The sequence below is a fragment of the Platichthys flesus genome, chromosome 4 (assembly GCF_949316205.1).
Source record: "Platichthys flesus chromosome 4, fPlaFle2.1, whole genome shotgun sequence".
Lineage (NCBI taxonomy): Eukaryota > Metazoa > Chordata > Actinopteri > Pleuronectiformes > Pleuronectidae > Platichthys > Platichthys flesus.
In genome coordinates this window covers 23,449,483-23,468,517 of record NC_084948.1, presented here as the reverse complement: position 1 = coordinate 23,468,517, position 19,035 = coordinate 23,449,483, and the positions used below count along the sequence as shown (strand labels likewise).

General features: G+C 44.8%; 1 protein-coding gene across 3 annotated transcripts; it reads left to right on the top strand.

Moving 5' to 3' along the window:
* The first annotated feature begins 1,759 nt into the window (after positions 1 to 1,759).
* Positions 1,760 to 18,222, top strand: LOC133952081 (tripartite motif-containing protein 3-like). 3 transcript variants are annotated; one of them, XM_062386358.1, is made up of 13 exons: positions 1,760 to 1,907; positions 10,657 to 10,829; positions 11,662 to 11,902; positions 12,080 to 12,231; positions 12,314 to 12,494; positions 12,599 to 13,328; positions 13,528 to 13,631; positions 13,718 to 13,885; positions 13,974 to 14,142; positions 14,996 to 15,055; positions 15,296 to 15,366; positions 15,937 to 16,077; positions 16,174 to 18,222. In XM_062386358.1, exons 2-13 carry the CDS (start codon positions 10,684 to 10,686, stop codon positions 16,324 to 16,326), a joined length of 2,316 nt encoding a protein of 771 aa, XP_062242342.1. In that variant the 5' UTR covers positions 1,760 to 1,907; positions 10,657 to 10,683; the 3' UTR covers positions 16,327 to 18,222. The 3 variants fall into 3 exon arrangements, with proteins under 3 accessions (XP_062242342.1, XP_062242344.1, XP_062242343.1); XM_062386359.1 differs by lacking the exon at positions 1,760 to 1,907 and adding an exon at positions 8,412 to 8,859; XM_062386360.1 differs by lacking the exon at positions 14,996 to 15,055.
* The last annotated feature ends 813 nt before the right edge of the window (positions 18,223 to 19,035 follow it).

Below are 19,035 nucleotides of genomic sequence, written 5' to 3'. Positions count from 1 at the left end.
GTGTGAGTTGTCTTTCTTTTTTTACTTTATAGAAACAGACAAATAACAGAGTGTCGGTACAGAGGAGACTTTGGGTAGCTGCAGTATCCACCGCTTATATATCATCAGATATAAAAAGATCGACTACAGATTCACACAGCTTTGGTTTGTGCAGGTTTTGACGTGTGTTGACAGCGAGTCCAGGACACAGACATTTCAAACGCCTGCTCCACTCGTGACGAGCTTTCAGTTCAGCTTAAGTTCAGGAGAAGACAAAGGAGAGTTTGTGCGACGTGAGACGTAAAATCCTTCAAACATCCTCAGTGTCAAACAGCTGCTGATAAATAGCATCTCTCGACGTTATTGGGTCAGCTCGCCCTGTTTTTCGGCAACGTGATAACAAGGTTATGTAAGGGGGGGGGCATCTTATTATGTTGCATGATCATTTTTATCGTTACATCATCTTTTTTTGGAAAAAATGCACGCCTTCTGTTACACATGCTGTTTGATTTGACCTCATCTCGGTATCTAAAATCCAATAATTTCAGGCTATAGTATTTTCTACATGACGTGTTGCCTCAATGAAATCAGCCATGAAGAAAAGCATGTATATTAACAGTTAGGAAAAGCCTGATCGATTATAACAGATGATACTTTCTCTTGTGAATATGTGATGGAATTGAAATATTTGGATTTTCATTCGGCACAAACCATATTTTTCCCTACAAGCTCCTGAGTGGGAGAGTCACCTGCAGTTTGAATGGTGTGACCCGCTCCCTGCTGCTGCCTGTCTGGCTCTGGAAGCAGCAGCGGCCATCTTGACTTAGCTACGGCGAAGGAAGCAGTCGCCATGGCAACTCCACATTGCAGAATAAAAAGCCCAGAGATGTGTTTGCCCCTCACCCCCCCCCCCCCGCGAACCCCCCCCCCCCCAACGCCTGCAGTGTCACACACACACAGACACACACGCAGACCGAGTGCATCCACATTACAACACATTGCAATCTTTTCTTTTTTTTAATCCATCCATGCCTTTCTCTGTCATCCTCCCTCCCACATGTATTGACCCATCCCCCTCTTCTCCCCACAATTAAAAGACTAAGCTTCAAATTAGATTAATACGCTTGAGCTAATTGCTTCATTCTTTAAAATTCTACCTTCATGCACTTTAAAGAGGAGATGGTTTGACTCCTTCTTCTACATGCTGAATCCAAATAGACTCATCAAGTGCCCCCAGCCCCCACACAACCACCTGACTCCACCCGAATAACTGTATTGCTCCCCTGATGATTGCAAACATCCAACCCTCTGCCCTCGCTCTTATTTCCCTGATGTCACACCCTCTATGCAATAATCAGCAATAAGTATTCAAGGTCTCAAAAAAAAACGCATGACACACAAAAGGAAAAAAGGCTCTGGCCCTGAACTGCTGTCTGGTTTATTTTTATGATTGCTTCATCCGGTGGTATATATCCCTTTTGTCTTTGCACTACAGAAATTCCTCGCACCCTAATAATTCAAAGCTTAAAGGTGATAAAACTGAAAACCCTTTGTCCTTTTAGGGAAAGTGGGCGGTATCCCAGGAAGCCACACCCCTTTGCAGCAGGCAGCCAGGCTGTGTGAGCCTCAGTCAGTTCCCTGAGATTTCATCTCTTCTGCATATTCCCTGCCCCCCTCCATATGCCATTGGGCTGCTCGGCTCCTCCCAGCAGCTGTGTGGCCAATGCTGCGTGTCAGCCACTCCCCCTGATCTCCTCCTTCTCCCTTCTCCTCTTCCTCACTGTCCTCTTCTTCTTCTCCCAGACAGACCCTGCCCTTTCCTCTCTGTCGCCTGGAGTCTGTGGATTGTGTTGTGGAGGCTCTGGGACACTGACAATGGGAAGACTTCTGCACGGCCTGCATTGCTGACCCTCCTGCTGGGATTTCATGTGAGTACAATCCCAGCCATTCACTGCTGATTTTGTTCAGCTGCTCCCTCCATGGTGTCCTATTTCGGCTGCCTCATCTTGTTTGTGCCATTAACTGGAATAATCAGTGATACAGGGACTGAGCGGATGAATAATTGATCCATCACAAACTGCATCTGTGTGTTGGTAAATCCCAGAGGGGCTGAGGTTTAAACCAGGTTGTGATATAGTCTGTTTTTTTTTCAGTAAAGGGAAACATGAAGTAAAAACATTTCATTGCAGCAACTGTTGCCCTGAAGATCTCCTCCGCTGTGTTTCTGTATTGCTTCCTCATCCAGCCCACACACTTCTCCATTTTAGCTCCCAGGCAGCCCTGGCTGTTTGGCAGGTGGGCATCTCTGCTGCAGTCTCAGGGCTGGGCTCTGTAATCAGGCATACGTGCTCTTTTGTTTGGAGGATTACTGATCTTTCTTTCCTTGCTCCCTCTGATCTGAATATGCATTGAGGAGTGCACGGTGCGGGGGGGAAAGCTGTGTGTGCCACATGTGAATCAGCATGTTTGGGGGCTTGTGTCACCCTGCGTGTTGCATTGTACTGCAGCAGCAGCAGAAACAGCCATTGCATAAAAAAAAAAAAAAATGTTCACACCTCTGGCCTGTGAGTGTGAGCAGATTGTTCAGGGGCTGGTTATTGATCCGTCTTTTGTTCTGGAAGACGGATCATCTTTGTGTCAAACTGTCCCTTAAAGTCACATGTTGGACGCGAGCAGCTGCTGGAAATGGTCGGTGCTGGTCGGGCTCTGTTGGTTTTCTCTCACATGCAGGGTCACTGGAAGGTTGCAGACTGTCCTGGATGCTGAACCCAGGGGAACATGTGTTACATGTCTGAGTGTGTAGGGTCGTCAGGTTTCTGTTTGTGTACATGGGCCTGGAGGCGCAGATCATGTGCAAGAAAACTGTGGTGCAAAAATGGTGGTGTTGATTTTACAGCATAGTGAGAGTGACAAATGTTTGTAGATGTTGAGTGTTGGCTGGCAGCAAGGAAAGCTCATATTGTAACTGAGAAGTGAACAGACTGCTTGTTGATTTCCCTCTGCACACATGCAGAAGTAGGTAGATCGATTAATTGGTGATAAATACATAGATGAAACAAGATAGTTCGCTAAACAGATTTATCTCCAGTTCATAATGCCCCTTTTGTAAATGTGGTACATTTTAGTGGTGTTGTTTTTGCATTTAAGCCAAATAGTACAAACCAAATGTGATGAATTCAAAAAACAGTTAGTGTGTCTGGCTCCTTTAGATATACATTTCACCGTCCAGTTAATCTGTCCTGGAGGAGAAACCCACATTTTTCCTGCAAAACAATAAAAAACTCAACTGAACTGAGGGTTCTCATATAGCCACATAATAACTTTAATATTGGCCTGCATAATAATGATGAATCCGATATGAATATTAACCCAGAGGCTTTTGATTCTATTCTGCTCATGATTCTTTGTTTACTGTAGTTTTACACTCTACACTGATCAAAACTCATGATCAGACTCTGTCATTCACTTTCCTTTAAGATGGATTTTTCTGAACCACACTTTTAGGTTTGGTCCTTTCCATTAAGGTCAGCACATTTTATTATCTGTAGCATCGTAACCTTATACAGAAGGAAGCAGTCACAACAGACCATGTAATTAATACTAAATGAGATTATACGAGGCTGCAGCCGGGCAACACCTCCCAGTCTAAAGTTTACATCAACAATCTCAGGATAAAGCATCATGATCATTGCACAGGAATGGGGAGCAGGTATCCGAAGGTTTCTGGTTTGATTCCCGGCTCCACCAGAGCTGAAGTGTCTTTGAGCAGGATTCTAAACCCTGAACTGCTTCCATGTATTCGAATGGAGTCAAACAAGTGGTTTGAGTGGTCGATGGACTACTAGTCTATTTCTAGTGGTTGATACGTTTCATCTTCAGCAACTGCACTTTAATTTCAGCCTTATTTTATGTGAACTACAGTTAATGTCTGTAAATAAAGATGACCTGAACACAGGGGGACAGGCAAGCTGGCCGCCATTGTTAAATTTTAATGTTGACCTCATTTAACATGTGAGAGGATTCATATTAAAGGACCCAACTGGACTCAGACGGTGAAAGAAAACACAAATATATGATAATTAAATGTTATCACACACACAACTAAAATCCATTTCTTCACACAACCTGAACATTTACTCAACGTGTTGGTATTTAATATACATTTCATCCAGCTGATATGGATTTTTGCTGTAGATACCCATATTAGGTATAAAGAAAATTGGGATACAGATATATTGGCGTATAAACATATACAAATAATTGGCAATAACAACCAAGTTGGCAGTGTCAGACCCTTTTCAAAAAGAATTGTAACTGAGGATTTTTAACCATAAACTTTATTATAAATAAAAATAAGACAAGCTTATATATATAACTGGAATATAAGATAACAAATACATCTATTTATGAAATGTAAACATAAGTGCACATCTATTCTGCCTTGTTCATTCTGTTTAAAAAGCTTTCACATCCAAACTCACTGTGAAAGGCTCATATCATACGTATGGTTCTATCGGCTCTAACACAAATTGCATCTGAGTGATCACACGAGACGCCACAGTCACTCAGTAGCTCTTACTGCAGGTGGACAAGGGTGCACCGGTCGTTCTGTCTGTAAAACCTGCAGTGCACCGTGTTGTTCCTGCAGAATCTCTGCCTGCACGCTGCATTGTCTTCTGCCGGCCTTTTATAATGAAGGGCTCGCAGAGAGAGACCCAGACACAGTCCCCTGACTCCGTCCTTTGTGTCAGTGTTGATTAAAAATTCTGCTGACCATCCCACTCCACATGAAGTGGTCACTTTCTCTCATGCCTCTCTCGTTAGCTGCCAGATCTCATCAACCAAACATCTGCAGAGGAAATAAAAAGATAGAAGACGACTGCAGCATTTGTCCTTTTAAAAATGCATCCTCATTGAATTTCAAAATAAGAGCCGTGCATCCTCACTTTTTAATGGAGCTCATGCACAGACTTAGTCAGCACATTTTTGGACAGGCACTTGTTGTTCATGTGAATGTAGTCCCATCAGACTCAGATCATCAGGAGAGAATAAAATAAACATAGAAACATATGGACGTAGTTATGCATAAGATGAATTAATGAAACCAGCTCGTTTTGACCTTTTTGAAACGTTTAAAACGCTCAAACAGTTTTTCTCTCATCCTGTGTCCACTGCTCGGACTCTTCTGACAGAGGCTGATGCATTGAGACAGATTCCTGCATCGGAAGCACCCAAGTGAAGGCCGGAGCTTATTAGTTTGACGAGCAGAGGTTTCTGTGCAGTGGGAGCAATAACTGACGACTCATCACAGGGCCCCTTAACACAGAAATGTACTCCTAGAGATTGGATGCTCTGGGTTTTCATCATTTCGGCTCCACGTCAGCCTCCTGGTTCCAAACCACACAGGAGCCCTTTTGGTTTGTTGTTGCTCGTACAAATTGGAAAATGCAATCGGTCACGCTTCAGTCTGGAGGAGATTCCATCAGATAATCATCACAAGTCTCCCATTTACTCATCCATTTACTGCCCAGTGAATCAACAGAATACTTTTAAACAAATAATGATAAATAGATATTTGCTGTGATGCAGATGATTTGTGACAGCTCGGTTACTGTAAAATCTCTCAAACATTCAGATATTTCTTCATTTCACTCAACATGTTTCAGAACGTAACACAATACATGTTAGTGCCCAGGCCGAGTGTAAACAGGAGCATTTACCTCCTGATGACACACACACTGGGAGAGAGAGGGCACAACAGCTGTGGATGGAAACACAAAGTTCAGTCTGTATTTAAACACTGTTAACAGAGCATCTTCAGGGGACCACCGCTTCCTATACGTCAGGTCAGAACTTTCCCCCAGATTTAGTCCAGCAAACAGATCCGAACTGAGTATCAGGGATTACAAAGTATTTAGTCCAATTAATCCTGCAGAGACAAAGAGATGATACAGAGACACATACTGGAAATACCAGACGAGGCTGAAGGTTTCACTCAAACACAGGAAGAGGAAGTGAAGAGAAAAATCCTTTTTATGGGCCTTGAAGTGCAAACATCCTGGATTCCTGGACTCGTCACAGCTCAGGAATGAAACTAACAATTTCAGAAATAATAGTTTACAACTCATCCTCTGCCATTTATCATGTTTCAGTGAAATCACGTCACAAAGGCAAGATATTAATAGACATACAAGGGAATATGGAACAAAGTCATTTTGATGGTTATATCTGTGATTTTAGGTTCACTTGTTGTATCACGATATTAAACAATATCCATATTAATATAATGATTTCACTATAAGCAGTCCTGATATTAAGCAAAGCAGCACATTGCTTTATGCAAAAGTACCCACTAGAGTGGTGGTAATTTAATATCCGTGTACATAAAACGATTTATTTCTAGAACCATGTACCATTTAGTCAAGATATTCTACAGATGTAGTTGTGAATAGTTTTCTTTGGGAACTCTTTTATATCATAAATGGTGTTGTGTTGTCTTTGTGTGTTTAATTTCATGGGCTGACTCCATAAAGAGAGGCATATTTAAATTAACATGAAATATTAAGAGGATCCGTCTTTTGAAAGAGCCCGTCACATTTAAGAGGTTATATTTTTGTGTAGTCTCCACTGAATCTTATGTAACGTGTCTTTATGAATAATTAAAAACTACTGCGGTGAGAGAAGTAGATCATATATTCAATTTTCTCATCTGTAATATAAAATCACTCATTTAAACCCACTAGTCATTAGTCACAGGCTGAAAAATTATATTTAATTTACAATAAAACATGACTCAGTAAATCGTGAAGGACAAAAGCATCTGAAAATGAGGATTTGCAGAAAGCAGTGCAGCTCGTACACAACTCGTTATTTCAAAACAACAAGCAGCATTTCCTGGGACAGGTGTAAAATGGGGTCGTGGCAACCTGCCCACGTGCAGCAGAATCCACCGAGAGCTGTTTTCCTCTGAGCTCAGGTTTCGGTAATCCAATTTTACCATTCATATTCGAATTAGATGTTCTCGGAGAAAGACGTTCGTGACCCAAACATTTCACCCGAAGCCCCGGAGCACGTCCTCGTGTGTAATCTGGCTTGTGAACGAGCATTAGCTGTTTGTGTGTCGGGCCACGTTTAGCAGGACGTTGACACAAGGAGCCGGCTTTAGACCAGATTTGAGTTGATTGGGCGTGATGGTGTCTGTCATTATAGACACAGTAATCCAGATGGCAGACAGGGCCTGACCCTGTATGAGGTCATTAATCCACTTAACGGTAATGCAGAGTGAGAGTGTGGCCGGGGACACTTTGCCTTAAAACTGATGAATTCACACACTTTCCAGCAGGCGACATGTTCCTGTGTGACGCAGATACACTACACACACCCACACACACAGAGAGAGAGAGAGGGAGAGAGAAAACCCTGTTGCAAACGGACTCGGATAATTGACCTCATCTGTATGAAGTGCTGATCATGCAGTTCCTGTGACAAAGCTTTGAAGAGGATGTCTGGTCACATGCTGCCTCGATCATCACAGCATACTGCAGATGTAGATCCCTACAGCCTCTGTTACTGTGCCATGCTTCTGTCACAGCTGGGTTTTTCAATATTCCGACTCATGGATTATGTTTATTTTTAGATTCATCCGTCTGTACTCATGGGTTTGTACATCTTGAAATAACCGAACCTTTTAGAGCTTCGTGTGACAATGGCTTATTCAAAGCTGTGATTTCATTGATCCTGTTTTTGTGGTTTTTGCTTTTTGAAAGTGTCGTCTCCTCTCCACGTACGTGCACAGCGAAGCAAGAGCTGCAAGTCAGCGAGCCTTTAAAGCAAGATCCTCTATTCTGTGGTGAGGCGAGTGGGAGGAACTGGGGAGGGAACGGGCCGGCAGGGAGCAAGGGGAGTGGAGGAGGTGGTGGTGGTGGGGAGGGTGGGGAGGGTGAGTGGGTGCTGCTGCAGCCGTAGAGGCAGTGGCGAGCTAGCCGAGCGAGGGGAGGAGCCTGAGGGGCTTTGGCTCCTCGAGCTTCCTCATGATGTCACTGCTCAGCTGCTGCACTTCAGAGTCCATGTAGAGGGGAGGACTGCCCCTGCATGGAGGGTGTGGGAGGGGGAGACGGGAGAGGGTCGGGCTGTGTGCACAGTGAAAGGCCTCCATGTCTGCACAGCGCCTCAGTCAGTAATCACTTGGCAAGTGGCAACAATGAGGCCCGGCTGCTTGAGAAAATCCCCATCTGCAAGACGTTTGCGGCTGAAATCAGGCCTGCTGATGCTGTGAATCCATTTAATGTGGCTGAGAGAGAGCGAGAGAGATACAGACAGAGAGAGAGGAGGAAGGAGGAGGAGGAGGAGGAGGAGGAAGGAGGAGAGGACAGAGGGGAGAAGACGTGTGGGGTGGTGGGCTGTGAGAGCGACTGGAATGCCATTGTTCCAGCCCGCCGCTCTGTGCTGCAGCTGCCTCTGAGGCCTGCTAGCTCATGTGAGACAGGCTCAATGTGAGTCCCCCCTGCCCTCATCCTCCCCGTGCCCACAGACAGACACACAGACAGACACACAGACAGACAGACAGGTGGGTGTGCATGAACTCGGCCTGCTGGGAGTCAAGGGAAGGAGGAATTTTCGGGGAGTGGCGTCTCAGAGAGGCTTCCTGTTTCCTCCCCTTGCTCTCAAAGAGAAGGGGCTCAGAGCTGGACGTCAGGGAGGGGACGAGCTCGGTGCGGCTCCTGGTGCGAGAGATGACTCACAGGCCCCAGGTCAGATTGAGGGAGTAGTTGTTCAGACGCAGCCCCAAACAAGACGTTACAAGCGGATGGATCAGTGGAGCGGGGGATGAGCCTGAAGAGGTGTACAGTCATAGGGCTGTGACGCAGTGAGAGGGGATGGGTGAGTCAATGTTACTTTCTTAGAAAAGGTTTGTTTTCTTAGGAATATTAAGATTTAGACGATTTAACTGGAACTTTTTGAGCCATGACACACTGTCATATAAAGTGCGTAAACTGGGTATTCTGTCATTATGATGAAACTTTTATTTTCTTGAAACCTCCCTCAGAACTATAATATATCATTAGAAACTGAACAATGATGTTTTACAGTTCGGCTGCTACTGGTGTAGTGTTAAGTCCCAGTGTAGTGACAGGTTTCCAAGTGACATCCACAGCTTTTACAGAGCAAAACAACTCAGTCAGTTTTTAGGGATGTATGTTTGTTATTAGATTTATGGCATTTATTTGAATTACGGAATTAGCTGCTCATTCATTAAATACCTCCACAAGGATATGTTTTCACCCCGGTCCATTTGTTTGTTTGTTTGCTGGTTTACACATAAACAACTGAATGGATTTCCTTAAAACCTGCTGGAAGGATGTGTTGTGGGTCAGAGCAGAAGAAAGGGCGTCATTCAACACTCTTTTCCTTGGAAATCATTTATGGATCTTGATGAACAAAATCAGTCATTTTCAGGGAAGTGATGTCAATGAGTGTGTGTAATGTGTTGCAGCTTGATTGGATTTAAGGGAACTGTTGGCCCTTGGCAGAGGGTTGAGCTCCACTGAGTGTGAGTGTGTTCTAGTTTTTACAGTAATTAAACGTGTAAGTGCTTGTACTGTCATCGATGACATCACTGCTTGAACTGTCACGCAAGTCCTTCCTCTGAACTCTGTCAGTCGCCAATGAAATCTAGGAAAGTGGAAGTAGAGCTTCTGTTCAAGAGGGACAGTGCAGCTCTACGGACTCGGATAGTGTCAACAAGAGCAGCATCTAAAATGAACTGACCACTACAAGTTAAACACGATCTGATGATGGAATAAAACAGAGTCTAGATTGTCATTGTACAAGGGAAAGATGTATAGTGACATTAGAGGTTCTGCTTCTAAATAGATCTGAAAGTGACCTGATGGTAAGAAATGCTTTTTGACTGTGGTTCCTCACAAATCTGTTTTTAGAAGGTGGAAGACAACGACCACAACGGATCAGTACCTGAAACAATTCTGTTGCATGAAATACAGATCGGTGCTCTTCTGTTAGCATCGTTGATTGACCACATTGAAGTGCTGTTTGTTTGTGTGTGTGACAGCTGTGTTTTTCCATGTAATCCTTTTGTGTACTTATTTACAATATAACAGATGTACAACCTGCCAGTGTCAAGCTCAGATAATCTGCGCTTGACCCAGTGATACAGTTTCATGTAACAGTGTTTTCACCGGGCCTCTAGACGGCAGAATCGCTGTCGGGACAGAAACCAGATGCAGAATTTGGAGCACGACAAATAAAACATCCACTGAACTTTTAACTCTGTGAACTCAGACGTGTTGGCTCTGATGCTGCATCGTTGTCTTGGCTGAGAGCTCTGCCCTGTGGTGTTAATTAAATGTATTCATTTCTCTTAAACTTCATCACCTCCATTTGGATTTTCCCCTTTTAAAGAGTCAAACAACCTCTGGCTATTCGGATGTTTGCAGGAAAAAGAAAATGGCTCATCCTGCAGACACCGTTTCATAAGTGAAGGAGAAGCATTAGAACGATAGACTCAGGCCTTGGATAACATTAACAGCTTTATGACTCATTTCTCCCCGGTGCTCCTGCTGAGGGTAAACGAACACGCCCTCCTCCTCACCCTGTTCGAACGTTTCCTCCAGGCTTTCTTGACCTTTGTCCTGTTTCCTCCACGCTGTGTGTGCGCAGGGTAACTGGTCCCCGAGCCGCCTCTGAATGTCCGTGACCATGGCGAAGCGTGAGACCGGCAGCGCCAGCCCCGTGGTCCGGCAGATAGACAAGCAGTTCCTGGTCTGCAGCATCTGTCTGGATCATTACCACAACCCCAAGGTGCTGCCCTGCCTGCACACCTTCTGCGAGAAGTAAGTCCCCAGCATCGATCACTCAAGCTGTTGTTTGCACAGTGCTTTTCACTCATTGTGTGGCGCTCACGCAGAAGCTGAGCAAATAGGAAAAGACATAAATAGAGTTTCACAGGAAGTTCTCTAAGCAGGATGCATTAACGGAACGTCTGAGGAAGTTGGACAGTGCGTAATGAGCCAGTATCATGCCACTCACACACTTCTGCATGATGTCAGGCACCAACCACTCTGAACGAGGCCGCAGGAGAGGCAGACAGCATTTCTAATGGCACAAAAGTGTTGGCAGCCACTGTTGATTTCCACAGCGTCGCTTTGCAGCTATTTAAATAATTGGATTCTCAGTTGTGCCCCGTGAAAACACTCAGGACCTGAATGTCTGTGACTATCTACGAGAAATCAGTCAATTCTTTTAAATCACTTCTTAAAACCCATTTTTATAGACTTGCTTTCATGAGATGTCGTGTTTCCTCACCTTGGTTTTATCGATTTCTATTCACCTTTTCTTTAAATTTAAATTTATTTTGTATTGACACTCTTCTGTTTTTATGTGTTCAAGTATTCATGTGACGCAGCTCTATATTTATTCATTTAATTTGAACACTATCTTCCGACCCTCTAAATGTGGTTGTCTGGCCTCCTTGTCAAGTCGCATCCTGATGATTGTTAATTCTCTTATATTTTCTTGCTTTTCCTGCAAGCACTTTGCTGCAATTTTTTTTTTAAACGAGTTATTTATAAATAGTTTATGATTACTATTACTTTCTTAAGTAGTTTTTGCACCACGTTGAACCTGGACCTAAATAATTTCTTTCCACGTCTCCTCTCTGCGCAGATGTCTACAGAACTACATCCCTCCCCAGTCTCTGACGCTGTCCTGCCCCGTGTGCAGACAGACCTCCATCTTGCCGGAGAAGGGCGTGGCGGCCCTGCAGAACAACTTCTTCATCACCAACCTGATGGAGGTGCTGCAGCGAGACCCCGAGTGCAGCCAGCCCGAGGCCTGCAACGTGCTCGAGTCGGCCAGTGCAGCCACGGCCTGTCAGCCCCTCTCCTGTCCCAACCACGAGGGCAAGGTCAGTCAAATCTCTGTTATTACTGTCAATGAAAATCACCACATCAACCCCAGAGTTCATGAAAATACTTTGTACTTTTAAATCTCATATTTCTCATATTTGTTAACATTTCCAGACGGATGTACCCACAGAAATGGGAATGTTGACTTGTCTCTTGCTCCACTGCGCCCTCTGCAGGTGATGGAGTTTTACTGCGAGTCGTGTGAGACCGCCATGTGTCTGGAGTGCACGGAGGGAGAACACAGGGAACATGTGACGGTTCCTCTGAGGGACGTGCTGGAGCAACACAAGTCCGCACTCAGCAACCAGCTGGACACCGTGCGCAACAGGTACAACGTCCTCCATCACCGCTTTCTGTCCCTGTGCTGTGAATCAATAATGCTAATTGGATATTTTGATTTATACCGGCAGACTACCTCAGTTGACGGCTGCCATTGACCTGGTGAATGAAATCTCCAAGCAGCTTTCAGACAGGAAGAATGACGCCGTGACCGACATCAGCAACACGTTCGACGAGCTGGAGAAGGCGTTACACCAACGCAAGACGGCCCTGGTCACTGAGGTGGAGAACATCTGCAGCACCAAGCAGAAGGTCTGACACGTTTCTGAGGTTTAAACTGCAGCGAGTGGAGATGTGCTGTGTTTCAGCAGAAGCACCTCTGACTGTCTGCTCCTTGTCTCTTTGGTCAATCGCAGGTGCTTCAGGTGCAGCTGACCTCTCTGCTTCAGGGCAAAGAAAACATCCAGAGCAGCTGCAACTTCACGGAGCAGGCGCTGAGCCACGGCACCGCCACGGAGGTGCTGCTGGTCCAGAAGCAGATGGGCGAGCGGGTCAGCGCCCTGGCACGGCACACCTTCCCCGAGCAGCCTCACGAGAACGGTCACCTCGAGTGCCAGGTAGAGACGGACGGACTGAGGCGCTCCATCCAGAACCTGGGGGTCCTGATCACGACGGGGGCCGTGGGCCACACGAGCGTCGCCACCGGTGAAGGCCTGCGACACGCGCTGGTCGGCCAGCACACCACCGTCACGGTCACCACCAAGGACAAGGACGGGGAACTGGTGAAAACTGGAAACGCTGCTCTCAGGGCAGAGATCATCTCGGCGGACGGAGCGTGCACCGAGGCTGAGGTGGCGGACAACAAAAACGGCACCTACGAGGTCGGCTACACCATCCGCACGGAGGGAGAGTACACCTTCTCCCTGCTGCTGTACGAGCAGCCGGTGAGGGGGGGGCCGTACCGCCTGCGGGCCGTCAAACCGTCCGACGTCCTGCAGTCGCCGGAGGACGTGAAGAGAAGAGTGAAGTCCCCGAGCGGAGGGGGGGGTCACGTGCGACAGAAGGCCGTGCGCAGGCCCTCCAGCATGTACAGCACCACCAAGAAGAAGGAGAACCCCATCGAGGACGAGCTGATCTACAGAGTGGGTGGGTGGATGACTGGATACTTCCTTATGATGTGAACTGCTGAGGGTTTCCTGATGATGCAGAGAGTTAAGCTTTAGACTTCACACAAAGTAACTCCCTCTGTTTTATATGGTTTGTTCAAACTGACGGAACAAATGACTCCAGACATGTGTTTAGGTGACGTACAGACGTATTCATGCATCTCTTGTTCGTACGACAGGAACCAGAGGTCGAGACAAAGCCGAATTCACCAACCTACAAGGCATCTCCACCTCCAGTAACGGTCGGATTGTGGTGGCGGACAGCAACAACCAGTGCATACAGGTCAGTGATCACTATTCTCTGGATCTGTTATATAAATATCTGGGTTTAGGCTGTGAGTTGATTTGTATTGTTGCCTTTTTTTCTAGGTCTTCTCAAACGACGGCCAGTTCAAGATGAGGTTCGGGGTCCGGGGCCGTTCCCCGGGGCAGCTGCAGCGCCCCACCGGGGTCACGGTGGACGTGAACGGAGACATCATCGTGGCCGACTACGACAACAGGTGGATCAGCATCTTCTCCTCGGACGGCAAATTCAAGGTTAGAGCGATCACAGCCACGAGGACAGAGCACAACGTTCGTTACAGAGATTCTCAGAATAACCAGAGTGTCCCTCTGACTGTCGCAGAGCAAGATCGGCGCCGGGAGGCTGATGGGACCGAAAGGCGTCGCCGTGGATAAGAACGGCCACATCATCACCGTTGATAACAAAGCATGCTGCGTCTTCATCTTCCAAGCCAACGGGAAGCTGGTGACCAAGTTCGGAGCGAGAGGAACTTCAGACAGACACTTTGCAGGTATCGAGTGCTAAAACTACAAGTTCCCTAAAGTATGATCATCTCGTGATTTGTTTCTCTTATAGGAGAAGATGCACACATCCCATGATGCTTTGTGTTTCAGGGCGGGATGTTGGGCCAGATTTAAAGACTTTAATTTAGTTTCTTTACAGGAATGTTCACGTTCATTTGTAGAAATATTATATTTTATTTAATGACCAGCATGTTTCCCTTTAATCTGACGCGCTAATTAATGTTAGCATGTTTAGCTGCTTTCTTTGATTATGCACAAAGACTGTAAATAAAGATGGACGCATCTCCTACAGATAAACGCTCTCGGCCAATCAGGAGTCAGTATCAGCTGTCAATCATGATGTCTTACCCCCACGTTTTTATAGAATACATGAACGCACAAACCAAGGGGGCCCGTTTTATAGGTTAATACTGCAGCCAGCCACCAGGGGGATATCAGTATATTTTGGCTACATTTCGGGGAGCTGTCATGTCGTCCATCTTTATTTACTGCCTGTGATTATGGGCATCATAGCACACATATTATGATTCATTATTGTTGCATTATAATCCTCTTTTTAAAAAAAAGACCTTATCCTCTTAGTGCAAGTTATAAACCATGTATGAAATTTCACAGTTGTCCACAAACCTTTCCCTCTCACTCAGATTTTGGCTGAGAATAAATAACTATTAATAAGATAAACAACTGTTTTTAATTCATTCTAATGAACTGTTTGCATGTTTTACTGGACTCTTGCAGTGAATTTGCCTCAGTCGTTGCACAGGCGACAGTATTTCTTCTGAAACTCACTCGTTCTGTCAGATTTTTCATTTCTCACCTGGACCTTTTCTTTCCCTTCAGAAAAAAGTGGTGCAAACATTGCACTGGAGCAAAAGATTAGTAAATCTGGCCCAGTTTTCAGTAAGTAACGAATTCCCCGTGAGTGTGAACTGACCAAACAAATCTCCGTGTTCTTTTTCCATGTCGATGCTTCAGCTCTGTCGTGTCCCACGTTGTGTCCCACGTCAACTCTGAGTGTCTTTTGTGTTCTCTGTGTTTTCAGTGTCCAAAAATAGTCAGGGACTTCCTCTTGTGTGTTGTAAAGCAGCCGCTGACGCATCTTTTCCTTTTTCCTTCTCCTGTTTCCTCTGCTGTTTCCAGGTCCTCACTTTGTGGCCGTAAATAACAAGAATGAAATTGTGGTGACAGACTTCCACAACCATTCAGTTAAGGTATGGTTTGTCTCAAGTGTCTTTGAACTTTCTCTTTGCACAAAACCTGCGTTGGAAGTATTGTGAATAAACAGCTTATAGGGAAATCATTAAAAATGTCATTTAATTTTACATTTAGAATCAATTTAATCCGAGGAAAACATCTCCCCCTGTTTCTTTGTCAGTATTTCCAACTTTTAATCTGAAAAATAAAATAAATCCCACTTATCAAACTGAAGTAGTGGACGTGTTAAATGGTACAAATTATCTTCTTCTCACAATTTTTCTTCCACATTCATGTGTTTCCATTGCACCTATAAATCAATAAAAATAATATCACTCTTTAAATCAAATAAACACACAAATTTACCAAATTAAATTGTACCAAATGTTTTTAAAAACACTTGTATACTGACTAACTTGAAGCGATATATATATATATATATTTATGAAATGTCAATCAGGTGAATTAAAGTGCCAGTAGACTGAATACCTGTGTTATCATAAATATATTTTTGTGTATCCTGTTTTCCTCAACTCCTTTTCATTACGTGTGACAGCAGAGTGTTTCCTGTGTGCTCTCTCCTGCAGGTGTACAACGCAGACGGGGAGTTCCTGTTTAAATTCGGTTCCCACGGAGAAGGGAACGGACAGTTCAACGCTCCCACAGGCGTGGCCGTGGACGCCAACGGGAACATCATCGTTGCAGATTGGGGCAACAGTCGGATCCAGGTTAGTTTGAGAAAACCACAAGTCGCACGAAACACACAGAGTCAATTCATTATCTAGGAACATGCCTCATGTCTCCGACCTCTCACCTCTGTGCAGGTGTTCGACAGCTCAGGCTCCTTCCTGTCCTACATCAACACCACAGCGGACCCCCTGTACGGGCCCCAGGGCCTGGCCCTCACGTCCGACGGCCACGTGGCAGTGGCCGACTCCGGGAACCACTGCTTCAAGGTCTACCGCTACCTGCAGTAGAGACCTGAGGGGGCGGTGCCGTCCTCACCACTGCAAAGCACTGACAGACGACAACAACCAATGTAATCCACAGGGTGCAACGACCTTTCCACTGCAGCCTTTCGATGTGCACATCAGACCCCCCCCCCCCCCCCCCCCCCCCTCCTACCGGATGTAATTACGTGTCTGAACCTGAGTTTTAATCTTAATGCCGTGTAGTGGAGGTTGGTTTTCTTAAAGTTGGGTGATGTGGCGTCTTTGGGACGAGTCGTGGACATGAAGCTACGGACTGGTTTTGAGGGCAGAAGCTTTCTGGTGTCGTGTCCCCTCAGATTGTGAGAGCTGGACCTGGTAGGAGGATGAAGTATTTAATGAGCCATAACTCGTCCAAATGCATGAAGTTTTCTTTGATCTCCACGCCTAGGCAGCAGCACAGTGTACCCATCCGTTGCTTTCCTCATCCACTCGTAGATGCTTACAGTGAAGTGAACAGCGCCGCGCTTTCTTTAGCAGTTAAAATGTACAAAAAATAATAATCTTTTAGGGACATCTCACGTGACATAACTCACACCACCATCCGTGCATTGATTTGCTGTATGTACTGTATATACATAAATGTATATTGTGTATATTAGATCACTCGGTATGTGCTATGAATTTGAGACACGGGCCTTTTGGCTCCTGGGGGGGGGGGGGGGGCAGCAGTCAAGGACTTTCTAGGATTTTAAACGTGTGTACGGCAGCTGTTTAAAAATACAAAAACAAAGATTGTGCTTTCTGAACATACCCAGCACTTGCTGAATAAGAAGACATGTGTCATATTTATTGCTAATGTAAGCAGCACAATAATCCTTTTTTTTGTTCATGTCTGTTGATTCAAAGGGAAAAAAAACTAACAAAACGACAAAAAAAGCTAATTTATTTTATTTTATACACTAGTTCAGCATTTACAAATTATTTTTCTAAACGGGTGTGTGCTTTCTTTTCACACTTTTCACCGTAAAGGAGAATTCACATCCAGCTGAAATCTGTGTTTGTGCACGTAGGGAAGCAGTTTTCTAAAACTAGTGACACATTTTCTCTATTTTCATTTGGGAAGTCATCAAAAATTACAGATGAATGGCTGAAGATTTCCAGAATGGTTTCATACAATACATAGAATTTTTTTTTTTTTTGTTGCCTTTTTCCAAACCGGATTCAGAAATAACACATATCTCAGGAAACCCATTCATATCACACACAAACAATAGAAACAAAATGGTTTCAAAGATTTTGGGATTTTTTTGAAACGGAGATGTTGTGAGAAAACTGCTGACCTGTGCAAAACACGAGATTATAAAACTATTGGAATGGAGCATGAATTCTGTTTTACCATCTTTTCTGTTTTTGTTTTTGTTTTGCTTGCACATAGGAAACCATGACAAGTGTTACATTTATAAGACAATATTTACCAGAAACCTCATCCAGGATTCGGCTGTCTGAACAAAACAAACGCTGTTATATCCCAGTTTCCGCCTGAACTGTATCAAGCCATGTAGAGTAAAAAACCCTTGTACCAGTAGAGGTGTTGCTGCTCCTGCTTCTCCCAGTGTTCATTCTCTGTACTGTCAAACGAAACCCTGGTGCCAGAGCAGATGAAGAGAGCAGGTGCAGGAAGGACGGCAGCTTCCTGGTCCGATATAATCACCAACACCAGCCGGAGGTGACCTGCCGTCACCAGTTAACTCCACCAGGAAGCTGCCGTTTCACGTGTTGTTTGACTTGTTGCCAAACAGGAGCCCGGACATCTTTCACAGAGTCGAGGGGTTTCCACCTTTTTTAGCATTTTAACCTGCGCTGTTTGTGTCACACCACTACAAACGATTTTTGTTTTTCTTTATGAATATGCACTGGTAATAAAAGCACATGGTTTACTGATGTTGTGCCTGTTCTTATTGTGTGTGATCAGCCTGCCCCCGGGGGAAGTGTTTCTCATGTAAAGTAAAGTAAAGTAATGAGGCGGTGATGAGTTAAGTGCACATAATGGGTCAGTTAGAGCAAGTTTAGATTTAATCACCCTAGAATAAACAAGGAGAGAAATCCCAGAGCTGGTTGCAGGAGTTAGTGTGAAAGTATTTGTTTGACTGATGCTCACATGGATCCATAGATATTCATAGATCTGAATATGCCGATGGATGCATGTGATGAAAATATAATGTTCAGATCAATATCCCTGCGACAGCTTTGACCTTCGACATGAGTTTAGAGCCGGAGAACCACAGGGCTAAGCTATAGAGACCACTCTAAAGACTTTATAGATGCATTGTGAAAGAAAAGATAAGATGCTCACGTGGATTTAAAGATAGATATTCAAAGATCTGAAAAAGGGCGATGGATGCATGTGATGAAAACATAATGGAACAGATGCATAAGTTCAAAAGTTCAAATTCCCTGCGACAGCTTTGACCTTTGACATGAGTTAAGAGGCGGGGAACCACAGGGCTAACATTTAGAGACCACTCCAAAGACTTTATAGATTGCATTGTGAAAGAAAAGGAGACACGATGCTCACATGGATTGATTAACTATTCCTGGTAGCTGCTTAAAACTGAATTCAATCCATCCAAACAACAAACATGGAAACTCTGCACAGAAAGACCCCCGTTTGAACCGGGATTCAAACCTTCCTGCTGTGAGCCGACAGCGCTTCCCACTGTACCCCCCGTGCCGCCCTGAGCTGAAAAAGAAAAA